The sequence below is a fragment of the Oncorhynchus masou genome, chromosome 9 (genome assembly GCF_036934945.1).
Source record: "Oncorhynchus masou masou isolate Uvic2021 chromosome 9, UVic_Omas_1.1, whole genome shotgun sequence".
In the NCBI taxonomy this organism is placed as follows: Eukaryota; Metazoa; Chordata; class Actinopteri; order Salmoniformes; family Salmonidae; genus Oncorhynchus; species Oncorhynchus masou.
In genome coordinates, this window is record NC_088220.1 from 76,856,337 (window position 1) to 76,876,471 (window position 20,135).

Consider the following 20,135-nt stretch of genomic DNA (forward strand, 5'->3'; position numbering starts at 1 on the left):
GCAATTAGTCCCATTTCCCTTCAATTGGTGCTGATTTGGCTCCAAGGCCTATGTGGGGAGATACAGGGTGCAGGGTTGGACACACGGACACACGGACACACGGACACACGGACACACGGACACACGGACACACACACACACACACACACACACACACACACACACACACACACACACACACACACACACACACACACACACACACACACACACACACACACACACACACACACACACACACACACACACAGACTTGCCATCTTCTATCCCTCAGGCGTTAACGACATCATGCTCATTTGCATTTAAAGCAGTTCTGATAGCCACAGCTCACTGGTCTCAGCCATGTTGCTGCCTCATGTATTAGCTTGTCGTTGTTTCTACCTGGGTCTCTGCTCATGTGGTCCTGTATGGCTCACTCCATAGAGCTTGCAGCACCAAGGGTTGTGGGGTGGATTCCTGCTGGGTCCATGTATACAGTAACGACTGTACATCAGTTTTGATTAAAGCGTCTGCTAAACGGGGAGGCAGGGAGCCTAGTGGTTAGAGCGTTGGGCCAGTAACTGAAAACATGCTGTATCAAATCCCTGAGCTGCCAAGGTGAAAATCTGTCCTTCTGCCGCTGAACAAAGGTAGTTCACCCACTGTTCCCAGGTAGGGTGTCGTTATAAATAAGAAGTTGTTCTTAACTAAATTGCCTAGTTAAATAAAAATGGATAGACAGTATATTTGTCTGTTGATTAACACAAAGCTGTGAGGTGTGTCTTCCCCCCTCTCATTTCTGACAGGGGTACATAGCTGGAACGTTGGGTTGCTCAGCAGCATGTTACTTTGTGTAATGAAAGGCTTTAAAGGATAAGTTACTGTATTTAATGAAAGTCTTTAAAGGAGAAGTAACTGTATTTAATGAAAGGCTCTAAAGGAGAAGTTACTGTATTTAATGAAAGGCTCTAAAGGATAAGTTACTGTATTTAATGAAAGCCTTTAAAGGAGAAGTTACTGTATTTAATGGAAGGCTCTAAAGGACAAGTTACTGTATGTAATGAAAGGCTCTAAAGGACAAGTTACTGTATTTAATGAAAGGCTCTAAAGGACAAGTTACTGTATTCAATGAAAGGCTCTAAAGGACAAGTTACTGTATTTAATGAAAGGCTCTAAAGGACAAGTTACTGTATTTAATGAAAGTCTCTAAAGGACAAGTTACTGTAGCATTGCTCAGCTCTAAAGGAGAAGTTGCTGTATTTAATGAAAGGCTCTAAAGGACAAGTTACTGTATTTAATGAAAGGCTCTAAAGGACAAGTTACTGTATTTAATGAAAGGCTCTAAAGGACAATTTACTGTAGCATTGCTCAGCTCTAAAGGAGAAGTTACTGTATGATGTAATGACAGGGTGACATCACTCTGAGAATAGTAATTGAGCTGCTTTCTGCTGCTGTGCATATCACAGGCACCTGCCTAGGATTACTTACTCTATTGAGATATCACCAATCCACTACCATTTCTCTCTGTTCCCATGTTTCACAATTCAGAGTTAGGTATACATATGCAGATGATGTAATAGTATTAACGGTAGGTTAAAGATAACTGGTACATGGTCCTAGCTGGCCTGTTGGCCCTTAACATCCAGTGTTAGTCAATTCTCTCATTTCTGTTCTCTTCCCAGGATCCCGTCTGCGTCAGGAGGACTCCCCACCCCGGATCGCGGAGCACCCCTCTGACTTGATTGTGTCCAAAGGGGAGCCGGCCACCCTCAACTGCAAGGCAGAGGGGCGGCCCAGCCCCACGGTGGAGTGGTACAAGGACGGGGAGCGGGTGGAAACGGACCGGGACAACCCTCGATCTCAACGCATGCTGCTGCCCAGCGGCTCCCTCTTCTTCCTACGCATCGTCCACGGACGACGCTCCAAACCGGATGAGGGCTCCTACGTCTGCGTCGCCCGCAACTACCTGGGAGAAGCCGTCAGCCACAACGCCTCGCTGGAAGTAGCATGTGAGTGCAGCTCGTGTTGGGGCTTTTCTTATTTCTTCTTGGGCCTTTGTGGCCTCTGGGTTCGGTGTGAATGGAAGAGAAGGGGGTTTAGACTGGAGCTGGGGCTGAATAGAAGACTCCAGTTTCCTACTTTATTTCCCCCTCAATGTGCTCATTGAGTTGGATAATCTCACAGGAGATGGTTCAGGATGTGGTTTGCCCAGTGGCCCCAGTAGGCTTGAGGAGGCCTGGGGGGAGAGTGGCCTGATCATCCCAGGGTGAGTGCTCTTGTAAAGGACCCTTGGTAGGGGGTCAGGAGCTACAATAGGAACAAAGCTGTTTCGGTTGTCCTGCTAACTCTGGTGTTTGTCAGGGAGATGGATCAGAGTTTTTAATACACAAAACAGGCCAGTCATTGTATCTGTGTTTGGTCATCTTTTAGTGGAGAGAGATACCCCAGTTTTCATTGGTTGTAGACTCGACTAGAGGAGCTCCTCTTTAATGCCTGCTGGACTGTTTTAATGATGGACCTGCTTTGATGTGGAGGGGGCATTCCGTCATTGTGAGGGTCAGTGACTACACTGAAAGGTTTGGGACTAAAAAGCTTTCAAACAAATAGATAGTGAATAATATACACTCCATAAAAAGAGGCTGGTTGGTTTCTGAGGTCAGATCTTAGACTTGTTATCTGTGCTGTGTCTCTACTGGCTGTTCTGAGGTCAGCTCTTAGATATATGATCTCTGCTGTCTGTGTGTCTACTGGCTGGAGAGGGAACATTGAGAAGAGGATCTCAGATATCAACTGCTTCTCAAGCATGCCCAAGAGCTGTCACCAAAGCCCTCATTGTAATCTATTCGAGAGCGAGGGGTTTGGGGGATGGGCGGTGGACTTCTTTAGGGCGCTGGTGACTGGCTGGGGCTGGAGGGGAGGATCTAATGGTGGTTAGGGGAGTGGGGATGAATACTAAAGGAATGTACCATAGGCTACATGAGAAGGCAAGATACATTCTGTATTTCAGCTGTGGACTTACTATGCTTTCTTCTTATTTTGTTGTGGATGATGTATATATTTCTAACTCTTGATGTACCATCAGGTGCAGAAATGGCCATAATTAAAAAATGAATCTAAAATGATTTATTGGTTGCTTTTAAGGGCTCTGCCTTTGAAATGAGAGAGCCTGGTACCATGGGAATATAGTAGCAGTGGGTTGGTCACGGAAGAGCACAGCTGAAACCATACCCTGTGTGTTAGTGGTGGCGGGGGACGGTGTCATGTCCTCATCTCCTCTTAGATCTTACCCCAGAGTCAGGCTCTGATGCCCCAAACTGATGACTGTTCCTCTGCTGTCTTTTATTCACTCAGTCACTCACCCTGGATGGTTAGAGGCCTTCAGAAAGACATAAGGTCTCCTGATGAATACATCAAATAGAAATGTCAAGGAAATTGAACAGAGTGTTAAACAGGGCATTTCCATAAATTGGAATGCTAAAAATATTCCCCCCAACAGTGGACGATATGGGGTATTTATTTCTAGGTGGGTTCTTCAAGTAGAAGAACAAGAGGTTTGGCTGGAGCAGGATGGTAGCAGGACTGGAGCGGTGCAGGCCAGAGTAGAGACAGTGGCTGGCCTGGCCCTGCCCACAGCACTGGGCTGCTTATTCTGGACCAGGTTCAAAAGGACCTATAATGACAAGGTTCTGAGCTGCAGCCCTTTATTTCTCTCTCTCTCTCTCTCTCTGTCTCTCTCTCTCTCTCTCTCTCTCTCTCTCTCTCTCTGTCACTCTGTCACTCTGTCTCTCTGTCTCTGTCTCTGTCTCTCTCTGTCTGTCTCTCTGTCTCTCTCTCTCTCTCTCTCTCTGTCTCTCTCTGTCTCTGTCTCTGTCTCTCTCTGTCTCTGTCTCTGTCTCTGTCTCTGTCTCTGTCTCTGTCTGTCTCTGTCTGTCTCTCTATCTCTCTCTGTCTGTCTCTCTCTCTGTGTTTGTCTCTCTCTCTCTCTGACTCTCTCTGTCTGTCTCACTCTCTCCGTCTCTCTCTGTCTCTGTCTCTCTCTCTGTCTCTCTCTGTCTCTCTGTCTCTCTCTCATTCTCTGTCTCTCTGTCTCTCTCTCTCTCTGTCTCTGTCTCTTTCTGTCTCTCTCTGTCTGTCTCTCTCTCTGTCTCTCTCTCTGTCTCTGTCTCTTTCTGTCTCTCTCTGTCTGTCTCTCTCTCTGTCTCTGTCTCTCTGTCTCTCTCTGTCTGTCTCTCTCTCTCTGTCTCTCTATATCTGTCTGTCTCTCTCTCTCTCTGTCTCTGTCTCTCTCTCTCTGTCTCTCTGTCTCTCTATTTCTCTGTCTCTCTATCTCTCTGTCTCTCTCTCTGTCTCTCTCTGTCTCTCTCTCTCTCTCTCTCTCTCTCTCTCTGTCTCTCTCTGTATCTCTCTGTCTCTCTGACTCCACTCTATTTCTCATGCTCCCGCACGTATAATTACGTTGTCGGAGCAACCAGGATAGAACCCTGCAGGAGAGAGAAGGAGATTGAAGGAGAGAGCAGAGAAAACTAAGCACTGAGCTTTTACAAGACCTTGTTTAAACTTCAGAACAGGAACAGTGTACCCGTTCCATGGACTGAGTATACAGGCCTTTTAAAAAACAATTTGGACATTGTATGCTTGTGATTGCTGAAGAATGTTCGGCAAATCTCAATTTTATCGTAGTTTATCTTTTTTTTTTTTTTTTTACATTTTAGCGTTTTATTCCAAGGATTTATTGACTAATTCCACGGTGAGTAAAAGACAAACCCAGAGCTTTTCTCCCCAGTGAAACTTCAGAGAAGGAAGTTAACGTATTAACAATGTTTACTCTACCAAGCTCTCAGAGCCCTGCAAGATTTCACTTTAAAAGCAAAAAACCCACTACTTTTGTACACTGTTATTCTAATGACCTGGCTTTTAGAGTTCTCCTACACTCGAGCGACTGTAAACATACGTTTCAACAAGTCATGTTTTGTCAGGCTGGGGCGAGCTAACCCAGTCTGTTTGGTTTATCATTAACGACACGTACAGCACAGAGACGCAATCTCTCCATCTGACCCTCTTAATATAGACTGGGTTAATGCATTCACCGTGAATCCTGTTTGTCCTGTGTTTACTATACTGTACTATAGTATACTATACTACACTATACTATACTATACTATACTATAATATACTATACCATACTATAATATACTACACTATACTATACTATACTATAATATACTATACTACACTATACTATACTATACTACACAATACTATACTATAATATACTATACTACACTATACTATAATGTACTATACTATACTACACTATACAATACTATACTATGCTATAATATACTATACTATACTATACTATACTATACTATACTATACTATACTATAATATACTATACTATAATATACTATACCATAATATACTATACTATACTATAATATACTATACTACACTATAATATACTATACTATACTATAATATACTATACTATACTATAATATACTATACTATACTATAATATACTATACTAAACTATAATATACTATACTATAATATACTATACTATAATATACTATACTATACTATAATATACTATACCATACTATAATATACTATACCATAATATACTATACTATACTATACTATACTATACTATACTATACTATAATATACTATACTATACTATAATATACTATACTATAATATACTATACTATACTATACTATACTATACTATAATATACTATACTATACTCACACAGGCTCAAGGTGGGATTCATTCTTTCTCTATAGATCTTTGCTGTGTGTTAGTAATGGAGACACCAAGTAATGAGACGGCTTTGTTCATGTTTAATAGCATGCTATGGAGAACAAAGAGAGATAGAGCTGTACTGTTGAACGAGGGAGAGGACTGGCTGACTGACTGGCTGACTGACTGGCTGACTGACTGGCTAACTGACTGACTAACCAGCTGACTGACTGGCTGACTGGCTCAGTAGCTGACTGGCGGACTGACTGACTAACCAGCTGACTGTTTAACTAGCTTACTGGCTGACTAGTTGACTGACTGACTGGCTACCTAGCTGACTGGCAGACTTGCTGACTGGCTGACTGAATGACTGGCTGACTAGTTGAATGGCTGACTGGCTGACTGGGCCTGCTCTCTAGCAGCAAACAGGCTGATGCAGATCACAAAGGACCAGGTGACTGGCTGGAGTCCTCTAACTGCACTGCAGGCCACATTAAGTCATGTACAGTATCAAGCTGCCTTTCAAAGAATGACTGAAATTCCTCACCTCAGTCTTTTATGCTTTTTTCCTCAAAACAAGGAACTCTGGGATGTTTTAAACTGCAGCTGTTAAAACAATGATCAAAGCCGGAACGTTTTAGACTTGACAAAATAAAAAACAAAGGTATTGTGGAGACATTCTTCCAAATGGCTGACCACCATCCTCATCTCTCACGTTTTTCTGTGTTCATGTGTTGACACTGTGTGGGTGACAATGACAAGGTCTCTCCTTCTCCCCTTCTCTCTCTCTCTCTCTCTCTCTCTTCTCTCTCTCTCTCTCTCTCTCTCTCTCTCTCTCTCTCTCTCTCTCTCTCTCTCTCTCTCTCTCTCTCTCACACACACGCGCACGCACGCACGCACACACACACACACACACACACACACACACACACACACACACACACACACACACACACACACACACACACACACACACACACACACACACACACACACACACACACACACACACACACACACACAGTGTGGGTAAAGTTGACTGTCAACCTTGACTGTATCAAAGTGGTTTCCTCTTATCTTTACCCATTGTACAGTACAGACTACAGAGTCCCGAGAGGCACTAAGAATAGCTTCCTGTTTTCCAGGAGGGACAGTGTGTGAGATAGTAAAGTGAGGTAATGGTCGGCATACTGCTCCACTTGACAGAGAGATAACCCCTGGGTCTGCTGTCTGTCTACTGGCCTGGCTCACTGTCTGTACTGAGCTACTGACCACACCGCACAGGGCTCACTGCTGGACTCATAAACACATGGATAGACATGGCTCTCTGGAGTTCTGAGTCACTCTATTGCCATCACAGGAGTGAGGGAGATATGTCCTGTCGAATTTATCTTTTCATATAGCTCTTTAATAACACATAGGTAACACACTTGATATATTCTTAGCCACAATGTCAAGCTAGTAAGCTATCCAGCTCCTGAGTGGGAGAGCTCCTTAGGCTCATCTGTGGAGCGGGTGGGGTGGAGCAGGGGGGACAGTTGGCAAGCGCCAGTGTAAAGACTGGGATGGCCCCCTCCCACTGAGTACCCGCCTGTCTACTGAGCAGGAAATCCCTTGTACTACATCTGTTGGCCCTCAAAGAGCCAGGGTCTTTATGTCAACCCCCACACCCACTACCCAAAACCCAACGTATGAAATCCATCAGGATTCTATTTCATACCGCTCAGTCTTCTCTTTTCCCTCTCTCTCTGACACAATGAAATAGAATCAGTCTGTCTTCCACTACTATTCCTTCAACTAGACTAATTATTTACCTGCTAGAGTGTTTGCCTTTCATTAACTTGTTATTGTGGCAGGCACCTCTTGTCTGGTCTTCTTCTCACAGAGTGGAAAGGATTTTCATTCCAGGAGAGCCCTCTCACATCATATTCTCTCTAACGTTGTTGCAAACATTTCTATTCTCCCTCTCTTTTTTCTGCTGCATAAGATTTGTACAAGTCTTTTTTCTGCTAATTCCAACGAGAGAGACAGAGGGAGCGAGAGAGAGAGAGAGCAAGATAGAGAGAGAGAGAGAGGGGGGAGAGAGAGAGAGAGAGAGAGAGAGAGAGAGAGAGAGAGAGAGAGAGAGAGAGAGAGAAGAGAGAGAGAGAGACGGAGAGAGAGAGAGACGGAGAGAGAGAGAGAGAGAGAGAGAGAGAGAGAGAGACGGAGAGAGAGAGAGAGACGGAGAGAGAGAGACGGAGAGAGAGAGAGAGATCCCACCCGCGTGCTGCCAGGGTATTGGAGGCTGAGTGTGTTGAAGCTCTGTAGCAGTTAATTGTCTCAGGAAGGTTCACAGCAAATTGGTGAAAACAGCCCAGCCAGTCAACATGGAGCTGAGACGTGGCCTGAGACACAACCACAAACCTTGCTCTGCCCTAGCCCAGACACTAATCTGGTTGAAGTTGGAGTAGACTACTGTGAGAATGATGATTAAGGGCACTGTAGCCTCTCTTTTATATTCAATTTAGCCTTGAACTACAACATACCAGTAGTCTAAAATTGTTTTTATAAATGTACTAGTCTATGCTATGGGTTTTACAGCCCAATTGGCCATGATATCACACTGTATGTTTCTGGAAGGCTGTTGGCTTGTTTTAATTGATTGTGGGTGTGGATTTAGTTTAAGGCTATTTCTCTGAATAACTCTCAATCCTTTAATGACATGGCAAATAAATGGCTAACATATACAGTGCATTCAGAAAGTTTTCAGACCCCTAGACTTTTTCCACATTTTGTTACCTTAAAGCCTTATTCTAAAGTAGATTCAATTGTTATTTTTTCCCTAATCAATCTACACACAATACCCCACAACAACAAAGCAAAAGCAGGTTTTTAGAAATGTTTGCACATTTATATAAAAAAACCATAAATATTTAATTTACATGCTGTAAGCATTCACACCTTTTACTCAGTACTTTGCTGAAGCACCTTTGGCAGCGATTACAGACTCGAGTCTTCTTGGGTGTGACGCTACAAGCTTGGCACACCTGTATTTGGGGAGTTTCTCTCATTCTTCTCTGCAGATCCTGTCAGGTTGAATGGGGAGCATCGCTGCACAGCTATTTTCAGGTCTTTCCAGAGATCATTTGATCTGGTTCAAATTCAGGCTCTGGCTGTGCCACTCAACGACATTCAGAGTCTTGTCCCAAAGCCACTCCTGCGTTGTCTTGGCTGTGTGCTTAGGGTCGTAGTCCTGTTGTAAGGTGAACCTTCGCCACAGTCCTGAGACTTTAGGTTTTCATCAAAGAAGTAGGTTTTCATCAAGGATCTCTCTGTACTTTGCTCTGTTCATCTTTCGCCTGATCCTGACTAGTCTCCCAGACCCAGCCCCTGCCACTGAAAATATTCCCACAGCATGATGCTGCCACCACCATGCTTCATGGTAGGGATGGTGCCAGGTTTCCTCCATATGTGACACTTGGCATTCAGGCCAAAGAGTTCAATCTTAGTTTCATCAGACCAGAGAATCTGGTTTCTCTGAGAGTCCTTTAGGTGCCTATTGGTAAACTCCAAGTGTGTTGTCATGTGCCTTTTACTGAGGAGTGTCTTCAGTCTGCCCACTCTACCATAAAGGCCTCATTGGTAGAGTGCTGCAGAGATGATTGTGCTTCTGGAATGTTCTCCCATCTCCACACAGGAACTCTGGAGCTCTGCCAGAATGACCATCAGGTCCTTGGTCACCTCCCTGACCAAGGCCTTTCTCCCCCGGTTGCTCGGTTTGGCTGTGTGGCCAGCTCTAGGAAGAGTCTTGGTGGTTCCAAACTTCTTCCATTTAAGAATGATGGAGGCCACTGTGTTCTTCGGGACCTTCAATGCTGCAGAAATGTTTTGGTACCTTTCCCCAGATCTGTGCTTCCACACAATCCTGTCTCAGAGCTCTGCAGGCAATTCCTTCAACCTCATGACTTGGTTTTGAGACCTTATATAGACAGGTGGGTACCTTTCCAAATCAGGTCCAATCAATTGAATTTACCACAGGTGGACTCCACAGGTAGAAACATCTCAAGGATGATCAATGGGAACAGGATGGGCCAGAGCTCAATTTCGAGTCTCATAGCAAAGGTTCTGAATACTTATGTAAATAAAGAGAATTTGACATTGTGGATATTGTTGGTAGATTGATGAGGATATTTATTTATTTAATCAATTTTAGAAAAAGACTAACAAGATGTGGAAAAGGGAGGGTGTCTGAATACTCTTCCTAGCACATCACTGTTAGTCCTATCTCTATTATATCACTAGGACCCATATGACAACATCAGTGGAGACTGCTGAGTTGACACAGCTCCTAATAATGGCTTGAACGGAGTCAACGGGCCATTAACAAGAGCCCGTCCTCCCCTATTAAGGTGCCACCATCTCCTGTGGACAACATACACATTTCAATTACCCTCATAAAGATACATACATCAATCGCTGTACTATGCCCACGGCGTGTGATCCCCTAAACACAACCCATTCTTCATTTCAAGGTTTTTGCATTAAATCAATGCAACTCATGTAATTAAATGCCCCATCTATCTGTTGTCTGTGGTCGATGCAGTCATGCCACTATGAGTTGAGGATTTGTTCGATACATGACTTGTGTTCCGTCTCTAATACACAGTGCTTCTATTAGCATGCTAGGCTCGCTGGATGCTCTCCCTACAATAAACTCATAGACAGACCATATCAACACTATACTGCAGTACAATAATGACAGGGTGAACATTCAACTGTTTTAAGACATAGAGATCAGGGTGGGGGGTTTATTGGCCCAGCTAATGAATCCAGAATGCATATCCGCCTGTGCAGTCCCAGCAGCGAGGGGCAGGGGGTGTTGACATGCTGTCCCTCTGAGTCAAACGTCCTGATGATGCTGGAGGTGTTTAGACCGTGGTTGTCTCCCACTCCTCCCCCGTCCTCCCCCGTCCCTACCCGTCCTTCTCCCCCACAGGAATAATGCTGCTGGAACAAGGGCAGGCCAGGCATGAGAGCCACTCACCATGGGACAGGGAGCAGGGGAGGATTGGAGGCCACTCCAGACAGGGGCTCTTTGTGCCTACTGGCAGGGGGCATGGAGATCCAGCACTGGCCCTGCAGAGATCACAAAGCTAGTGAGGAGAGGTGGACACACTCCAACTGGCCAGTCAGCGAAAGGGAGAGTGGTGTGGATTGATTGAGAAATGGAAGGATGGATAGATGGATGGATGGGTGTATTGATGGAGGGATAGATGGATGGATGGATGGATGGGAGGGAGGGAGGGAGGGAGGGAGGGAGGGAGGGAGGGAGGGAGGGAGGGAGGGAGGGAGGGAGGGAGGGATGGATGGATGGATGGATGGATGGATGGATGGATGAGTGTATTGATGGATGGATGGATGGATGGGATGGATGGAGGGAGGGAGGGAGGGAGGGATGGAGGGAGGGAGGGAGGGAGGGATGGGGAGGGAGGGAGGGAGGGAGGGAGGGGGAGGGAGGGAGGGAGGGAGGGAGGGAGGGGGGAGGGAGGGAGGGATGGATGGATGGATGGATGGATGGATGGATGAGTGTATTGATGGATGGATGGGTGGATGGATGGATGGATGGATGGATGGGTGTATTGATGGAGGGACGGATGGATGGATGGATGGGATGGATGGATGGATGGATGGATGGAGGGAGGGAGGGATGTATGGATGTATGGATGGATGGGTGTATTGATGGATGGATGGATGGATGGATGGATGGGTGGATGGATGGGTGGGTGGATGGGTGGGTGGATGGATGGGTGTATTGCTGGATGGATGGGTGAATGGATGGATGGATGGAGAGAACAGGGCTGGACAGTATGGTGGAGGCAACAATGCCTCACTGGGTGTATCTTAGCTTGGGGGACCTCCCCATGACTCTCTGGTGAACAATGTGTTGTGAAGGCTTGTGTGAAGGCCCCTATGGACTAACTGAAGGGGCAGCTGTAGGGAGATGGAGGGTAGAAGGGCTGGCCCATGGTATGATCAATCACTGTATGGCTGACCTGCCTCTGCTCTGACAGCCTGCTGGGTTAGCCAGCCAAGTCAACCACATGCCCTCCTGCACCAAGAATACAGACCACATCTCTTCCTTTTCACTTCATCCATCTCTCTTTTCTTTCCCACCGAAATGAAAGTCAGACAGTGGAAGAGTTGGGTACCACAATTTGGTCAGGATTATGTTCACGGTGCGTATCATGGTTGATTCCATCTGATTTCCACTGTCAGCCTAGTATTCAACAGTGGATCCATCCACTATTTTGTCTAATCTATTATCAGGTTTAGGAGGAAATCATAAAACAATAAAGAGGCCATTGTTGGTTATAAAACAGCCTCATAAATGATGGAATGGTTTTGTCTACAGGATGAGCTAAGTCTCTTCAGCCCGATGTCCTTGCTGGTGTTTGATCCTGCTTGTAAGCAGGCTGTAAAGAGGTGTAGAGCTAAATGTACTAGATGAGAGAGGATGGAGTACTCCAGCCATAGCCAATCCCCCTGCATGTCCATGCCTCGCATCTCTACTTTGATAGAACACTTATGTAGGAAATGGCTCATTTCCTCAGACGAGGATAAGTTGACTCATATTGAGTCTGCCTAACACATTTGTGTCCTTGGGTGTTTTTGTCTTCTGTCTTGTCTCCCCTGCAGGCTGACATTACACAGACATCCAGTGATCTGCTTTAGTGGATAGAGCGTTGGGCCAGTAACCGAAAGGTTGTTGGATCAAATCCCTGAGCTGCCAAGGTAAAAATCTGTCGTTCTACCCCTGAACAAGGCAGTTAACTCACTGTTCCCCGGGTAGGCCGTCATTGTAAATAAGAAATTGTTCTTAACTGTCTTGCCTAGTTAAATAAAGGTTCAATAAAAAACATTTAAAAAATAGAAAGGACATGGCTCACGCGTCTTTCTGGGTGAGTGACTGTACACTCCTCTGAGCCTGTACACTCCTCTGAGCCTGTACTCTCCTCTGAGACTGTACACTCCTCTGAGCCTGTACACTCCTCTGAGCCTGTACACTCCTCTGAGCCTGTACTCTCCTCTGAGACTGTACACTCCTCTGAGCCTGTACACTCCTCTGAGCCTGTACACTCCTCTGAGCCTGTACTCTCCTCTGAGACTGTACACTCCTCTGAGCCTGTACACTCCTCTGAGCCTGTACACTCCTCTGAGCCTGTACACTCCTCTGAGTCTGTACACTCCTCTGAGCCTGTACATTCCTCTGAGCCTGTACACTCCTCTGAGCCTGTACACTCCTCTGAGCCTGTACACTCCTCTGAGCCTGTACACTCCTCTGAGCCTGTACACTCCTCTGAGCCTGTACACTCCTCTGAGCCTGTACACTCCTCTGAGCCTGACACTCCTCTGAGCCTGTACACTCCTCTGAGCCTGTACACTCCTCTGAGCCTGTACACTCCTCTGAGCCTGACACTCCTCTGAGCCTGTACACTCCTCTGAGCCTGTACACTCCTCTGAGCCTGTACACTCCTCTGAGCCTGTACACTCCTCTGAGCCTGTACACTCCTCTGAGCCTGTACACTCCTCTGAGCCTGTACACTCCTCTGAGCCTGACACTCCTCTGAGCCTGTACACTCCTCTGAGCCTGTACACTCCTCTGAGCCTGTACACTCCTCTGAGCCTGTACACTCCTCTGAGCCTGTACACTCCTCTGAGCCTGTACTCTCCTCTGAGCCTGTACACTCCTCTGAGCCTGTACTCTCCTCTGAGCCTGTACACTCCTCTGAGCCTGTACACTCCTCTGAGCCTGTACACTCCTCTGAGCCTGTACACTCCTCTGAGCCTGTACACTCCTCTGAGCCTGTACACTCCTCTGAGCCTGTACACTCCTCTGAGCCTGTACACTCCTCTGAGCCTGTACACTCATCTGAGCCTGTACACTCCTCTGAGCCTGTACACTCCTCTGAGCCTGTACTCTCCTCTGAGCCTGTACACTCCTCTGAGCCTGTACACTCCTCTGAGCCTGTACACTCCTCTGAGCCTGTACACTCCTCTGAGTCTGTACACTCCTCTGAGCCTGTACTCTCCTCTGAGCCTGTACACTCCTCTGAGCCTGTACACTCCTCTGAGCCTGTACACTCCTCTGAGCCAGTACACTCCTCTGAGCCTGTACACTCCTCTGAGCCTGTACACTCCTCTGAGCCTGTACACTCCTCTGAGCCTGTACACTCCTCTGAGCCTGTACACTCCTCTGAGCCTGTACACTCCTCTGAGCCTGTACACTCCTCTGAGCCTGTACACTCCTCTGAGCCAGTACACTCCTCTGAGCCTGTACACTCCTCTGAGCCTGTACACTCCTCTGAGCCTGTACACTCCTCTGAGCCTGTACACTCCTCTGAGCCTGTACACTCCTCTGAGCCTGTACACTCCTCTGAGCCTGTACACTCCTCTGAGCCTGTACACTCCTCTGAGCCAGTACACTCCTCTGAGCCTGTACACTCCTCTGAGCCTGTACACTCCTCTGAGCCTGTATACTCCTCTGAGCCTGTACACTCCTCTGAGCCTGTACACTCCTCTGAGCCTGTACTCTCCTCTGAGCCTGTACACTCCTCTGAGCCTGTACACTCCTCTGAGCCTGTACACTCCTCTGAGCCTGTACACTCATCTGAGCCTGTACACTCCTCTGAGCCTGTACACTCCTCTGAGCCTGTACTCTCCTCTGAGCCTGTACACTCCTCTGAGCCTGTACACTCCTCTGAGCCTGTACACTCCTCTGAGCCTGTACACTCCTCTGAGCCTGTACACTCCTCTGAGACTGTACACTCCTCTGAGCCTGTACTCTCCTCTGAGCCTGTACACTCCTCTGAGCCTGTACACTCCTCTGAGCCTGTACTCTCCTCTGAGCCTGTTTACTCCTCTGAGCCTGTACTCTCCTCTGAGCCTGTACACTCCTCTGAGCCTGTACACTCCTCTGAGCCTGTACACTCCTCTGAGCCTGTACACTCCTCTGAGCCTGTACACTCCTCTGAGCCTGTACACTCCTCTGAGCCTGTATACTCCTCTGAGCCTGTACACTCCTCTGAGCCTGTACACTCCTCTAAACCTGTACACTCCTCTGAGCCCCTCTGTGTCACCCCAGGGTCACCGCTAATTCCTCACAAAGTAATCCCTGCCTAGGGCTGCCGGATGCTGAGGAGGAGAGGATCATGGGTAGGATGGGTCCCACAGAAAGCAGGAAGTGTCTGTGCGATATGACGATGACATGTCTGATCTGAGGACCTTGCAGGCTAATCCAGCCCTGTGATTGAAGGAGGGAGTAGGTAAGCCAGGAGTGCCCTAGCCTCTCATAGCCTGCATAAATGCAGGCAGTAGTAGATAAGAGATGTTTGTGCTTGAGTCAAATTTCCCTGCAGTCCCTCTCAGGCTAAGCCCTGATAGTAGAGTAGGTACTTCAATATTCAATATTTTAGGCTCCTGAGTGGCACAGCGGTCTAAGGCACCTCATCTCAGTGCTAGAGGTGTCACTACAGAACCTGGTTTGATCCCAGAGTGCATCACAACCGGCTGTGATCGGGGGTCCCATAGGACGGCATTCTATTGGCCCAGTGTCATGAGGGTTTGGCCGGGGTAGGCCGTCATTGTAAAATAGGAATTTGTTCTCAATTAACTGACATGCTTAGTTAAATGAAGGGTAAGTAAATATAAAAAAACACATGAATCCTCTTATCAGGTGAGATTGTGTGTGCATTTCTACGTTTAGTTCGTGTGTATATTTCATGTGTGTCTGTCTGACCCTATGTTCTTGAGCCCTATGTGTGAAAATTTTGTGATGGAAAGCTGTACCTCTCTCAGTGAAGGACTGGTGAGGCTGTGTTACTGGGTCTGATGTCTGGTCCTCTCTCAGTGGAGGACTGGTGAGGCTGTGTTACTGGGTCTAATGTCTGGTCCTCTCTCAGTGGAGGACTGGTGAGGCTGTGTTACTGGGTCTAATGTCTGGTCCTCTCTCAGTGGAGGACTGGTAAGGCTGTGTTACTGGGTCTAATGTCTGGTCCTCTCTCAGTGGAGGACTGGTGAGGCTGTGTTACTGGGTCTAATGTCTGGTCCTCTCTCAGTGGAGGACTGGTGAGGCTGTGTTACTGGGTCTAATGTCTGGTCCTCTCTCAGTGGAGGACTGGTGAGGCTGTGTTACTGGGTCTAATGTCTGGTCCTCTCTCAGTGGAGGACTGGTGAGGCTGTGTTACTGGGTCTAATGTCTGGTCCTCCCTCAGTGGAGGACTGGTGAGGCTGTGTTACTGGGTCTAATGTCTGGTCCTCCCTCAGTGGAGGACTGGTGAGGCTGTGTTACTGGGTCTAATGTCTGGTCCTCTCTCAGTGGAGGACTGGTGAGGCTGTGCTACTGGGTCTAATGTCTGGTCCTCTCTCAGTAGAGGGCTGGTGAGGCTGTGTTACTGGGTCTAATGTCTGGTCCTCTCTCAGTAGAGGGCTGGTGAGGCTGTGCTACTGGGTCTAATGTCTGGTCCTCTCTCAGTAGAGGGCTGGTGAGGCTGTGTTACTGGGTCTAATGTCTGGTCCTCTCTCAGTGGAGGACTGGTGAGGATGTGTTACTGGGTCTAATGTCTGGTCCTCTCTCAGTAGAGGACTGGTGAGGCTATGTTACTGGGTCTAATGTCTGGTCCTCCCTCAGTGGAGGACTGGTGAGGATGTGTTACTGGGTCTAATGTCTGGTCCTCTCTCAGTGGAGGACTGGTGAGGCTGTGTTACTGGGTCTAATGTCTGGTCCTCTCTCAGTGGAGGACTGGTGAGGCTGTGTTACTGGGTCTAATGTCTGGTCCTCCCTCAGTGGAGGACTGGTGAGGCTGTGTTACTGGGTCTAATGTCTGGTCCTCTCTCAGTGGAGGACTGGTGAGGCTGTGTTACTGGGTCTAATGTCTGGTCCTCTCTCAGTAGAGGACTGCTGCTATTAGTCTTGATATGGGGTGTAATCCTCCTCTTGATCTCTGCTGTGGGGTAAGTCTGTCTTCCTGGTGTCTGGATGTAAGATTCTGTTCTGATTCTGTTCTGCTCTGTTGGACTACTCTGTTAATTAAACCTGGGCTATGCCTTCGCTTCAAGTCTTTTATCAGAACTCCTCATTCCAGGACGAGGGGGGCTAGAGAGGATTAAAGGGTTTTGAATGTAGACGCATATGAGATTTATTGAGAAACTTCAGGATTATGGCAATGAGGCCAAAATCCTGGAGGAAAGGAAAAACAGCTGAAACTTTATCACAGATGTAGTGTGTTGCAGGGCCTGGAGCGTGATGGACAGGGAGGAAGAGAAGGTGAGGTGGGCAGGAGACACAGACAATGGTCAGGCTTCTGCAAGATACATACAATGATTACATAGTCAACTCTGCCCTGCAAGTCTAATAGAGTCTACTGTAATAGTCTCTCCAGTTGGTGGACTGTGGTCTATCACTACTCTCACTGGTAAAAGGTTTAGCCTCGAGGAGCATTGCCTCAGGGCATTCAATTGTCATCTAATTGTTATTGGTTCCTAGTGCTAGCAGTAGCTAATCTAATCGTGGGGGTGCTAATTGAGAGAAGATGAGTTTCTCCTTTTCAATTTTTTTATTTTATTTAAACTTTATTTAACCAGTTAGGTTAGTTGAGAACAAGTTCTCATTTGAAACTGCGACCTGGCCAAGATAAAGCAAAGCAGTTCGACATTAACAACAACACAGTGTTACACATGGAATAAACAAACATACAATCAATAATTTGGTAGAAAAGTCTATATACAGTGAGTGCAAATGAAGGAGGATAAGGGAGGTAAGGTAATAAATAGGCCATGGTGGCGAAGTAATTACAATATAGCATTTAAACACTGGAATGTGCAGAAGATGAATGTGCAAGTTGAGATACTGGGGTGCAAATGAGCAAAATAAATAAATAAATACAGTATGGGGATGAGGTAGATTGGATGGGCTATTTACAGATGGGCTATGTACAGGTGCAGTGATCTGTGAGCTGCTCTGACAGCTGGTGCTTAAAAGCTAGTAAGGGAGGTAAGTCTCCAGCTTTAGTGATTTTTGCAGTTTGTTCCATTCATTGGCAGCAGAGAACTGGAACTAGAGGCGGCCAAAGGAAGAATTGGCTTTGGGGGTGACAAGTGAGATATACCTGCTGGAGCGCGTGCTATGGGTGGGTGCTGCTATGGTGACCAGTGAGCTGAGATACGGCGGGGCTTTACCTAGCAGAGACTTGTAGATGACCTGGAGCCAGTGGATTTGGCGACATGTATGAAGCGAGGGCCAACCAACGAGAGTGTACAGGTCACAGTGGTGGGTAGTATATGGGGCTTTGGTGGCAAAACGGATGGCACTGTGATAGACTGCATCCAATTTGTTGAGTAGAGTGTTGGAGGCTATTTTGTAAATGACATCGCCGAGGTCAAGGATCGGTAGGATGGTCAGTTTTACGAGGGTATGTTTGGCAGCAAGAATGAAGGCGGCTTTGTTGCGAAATAGGAAGCCGATTCTAGATTTAAATTTGGATTGGAGATATTAATGTGAGTCTGGAAGGAGAGTTTACAGTCTAGCCAGACACCTAGGAATTTGTAGTTGTCCACATATTCTAAGTCAGAACCGTCCAGAGTAGTGATGCTGGACGGGCGGGCAGGTGCGGACAGCAATCTGTTGAAGAGCATGCATTTAGTTTTACTTGCATTTAAGAGCAGTTGGAGGCCACGGAGTGTTGTATTGCATTGAAGCTCGTCTGGAGGTTAGTTAACACAGTGTCCAAAGAAGGGCCAGAGGTATACAGAATGGTGTTGTCTGCATAGAGGTGGATCAGAGAATCACCAGCAGCAAGAGCGACATCATTGATGTATACAGAGAAGAGAGTCTGCCCGAGAATTGAACCCTGAGGCACCCCCATAGAGACTGCTGCTGAACACTAGAGACAGACACTGGAGCCTCAGGCTGGTGGTGCTGAACACTAGAGACAGACACTGGAGCCTCAGGCTGTTGGTGCTGAACACTAGAGACAGACACTGGAGCCTCAGGCTGGTGGTGCTGAACATTTGAGACCGACACTGGAGCCTGGTCCAAATCAGGCCTGCTGGTACGAGAGAAAGTGCTGCTCATTAACACCATGTCGCTCTGAGGCAAACCTGTTATCCTAACCTCTCTGTAATGACGGGGGTCCACCTCTAAGCCCCATATAGCCTATATGGGGGTAGGATTACTGGTACATGCCTCTAGCTCTGCTACTACTAGGACCTCTACAGTACTTCTCTCACAAAATTGCTTACAAAAAAATGAAGTTGAGTAGAAGAAGGTTAAGGTATGTAATTGTAGCCTGGGGATTGCAGGGTTTGGACCGTGATTAACATAGTTTTTGTTTGACCTATTATGATAAGGAATGTTGTTTATGCTCCCCCCCCCCCCCCAGGTTTCACTGTAATGTGTAAAGGAGGGATTGTGCTTGAAGCTAGAGCCAGTCTCAATGGAGTCTGTAGAACATACCAGAATACCTTCATTAGTCCCATCATGAGAACTGTTGCCAGGGAGGAGATATACCTCTACTTCCTCTTTGTCTCTCTGTGACCTTTCTGGAGAGGGTGTGACACTGAACCAAAATAATATCTATGTAACCAAACACTGCATAGCCATACATAAGAGAGAGAGAGAGAGAGAGAGAGAGAGAGAGAGAAAGGGGAGAGATGAATTTGTCATAGGCCCATTGAAATAGAAGTGTCCCAAAGGCAGTCTCTGGTGGGATCAGAAATGGCTGACATCTGAATCAGTTCCATTTATTTTATTCCAGCCGTTACTGTGAGAATGTCCTCTCTTTAGCTCTACCACCAGCCTCCGCTGCTCTATGCTGCACTTTCTCTGCTATAACGAGGACAGTCCAAGCACTTTCAGTGGGACAGCTCAGCCTATTAGCCTTCTATCTACCTCATAGTGGACTGGCTTACTGGTCCTCATAGTGGACTGGTCTACTGGTCCTCATAGTGGACTGGTCTACTGGTCCTCATAGTGGACTGGTCTACTGGTCCTCATAGTGGACTGGCTTACTGGTCCTCATAGTGGACTGGCTTACTGGTCCTCATAGTGGATTGGCTTACTGGTCCTCATAGTGGATTGGCTTACTGGTCCTCATAGTGAATTGGCTTACTGGTCCTCATAGTGGACTGGCTTACTGGTCCTCATAGTGGACTGGCTTACTGGTCCTCATAGTGGACTGGTCTACTGGTCGTCATAGTGGATTGGTCTACTGGTCCTCATAGTGGCCTGGCTTACTGGTCCTCATAGTGGACTGGTCATAGTGGACTGGTCTACTGGTCCTCATAGTGGATAGTGGACTGGCTTACTGGTCCTCATAGTGGACTGGCTTACTGGTCCTCATAGTGGACTGGCTTACTGGTCCTCATAGTG

The 20,135-nt window shown here is 47.0% G+C and overlaps 1 protein-coding gene across 1 annotated transcript in view; it reads left to right on the forward strand.

Annotated features, from left to right (window-relative positions):
* Window positions 1-20,135, forward strand: part of LOC135546640 (roundabout homolog 1-like) — a 326,986-nt gene that overhangs the window by 33,732 nt on the left and 273,119 nt on the right. The window contains 1 exon segment of the mRNA XM_064975229.1: window positions 1,662-1,988. Within this exon segment, the coding sequence (XP_064831301.1) occupies window positions 1,662-1,988 (327 nt within the window).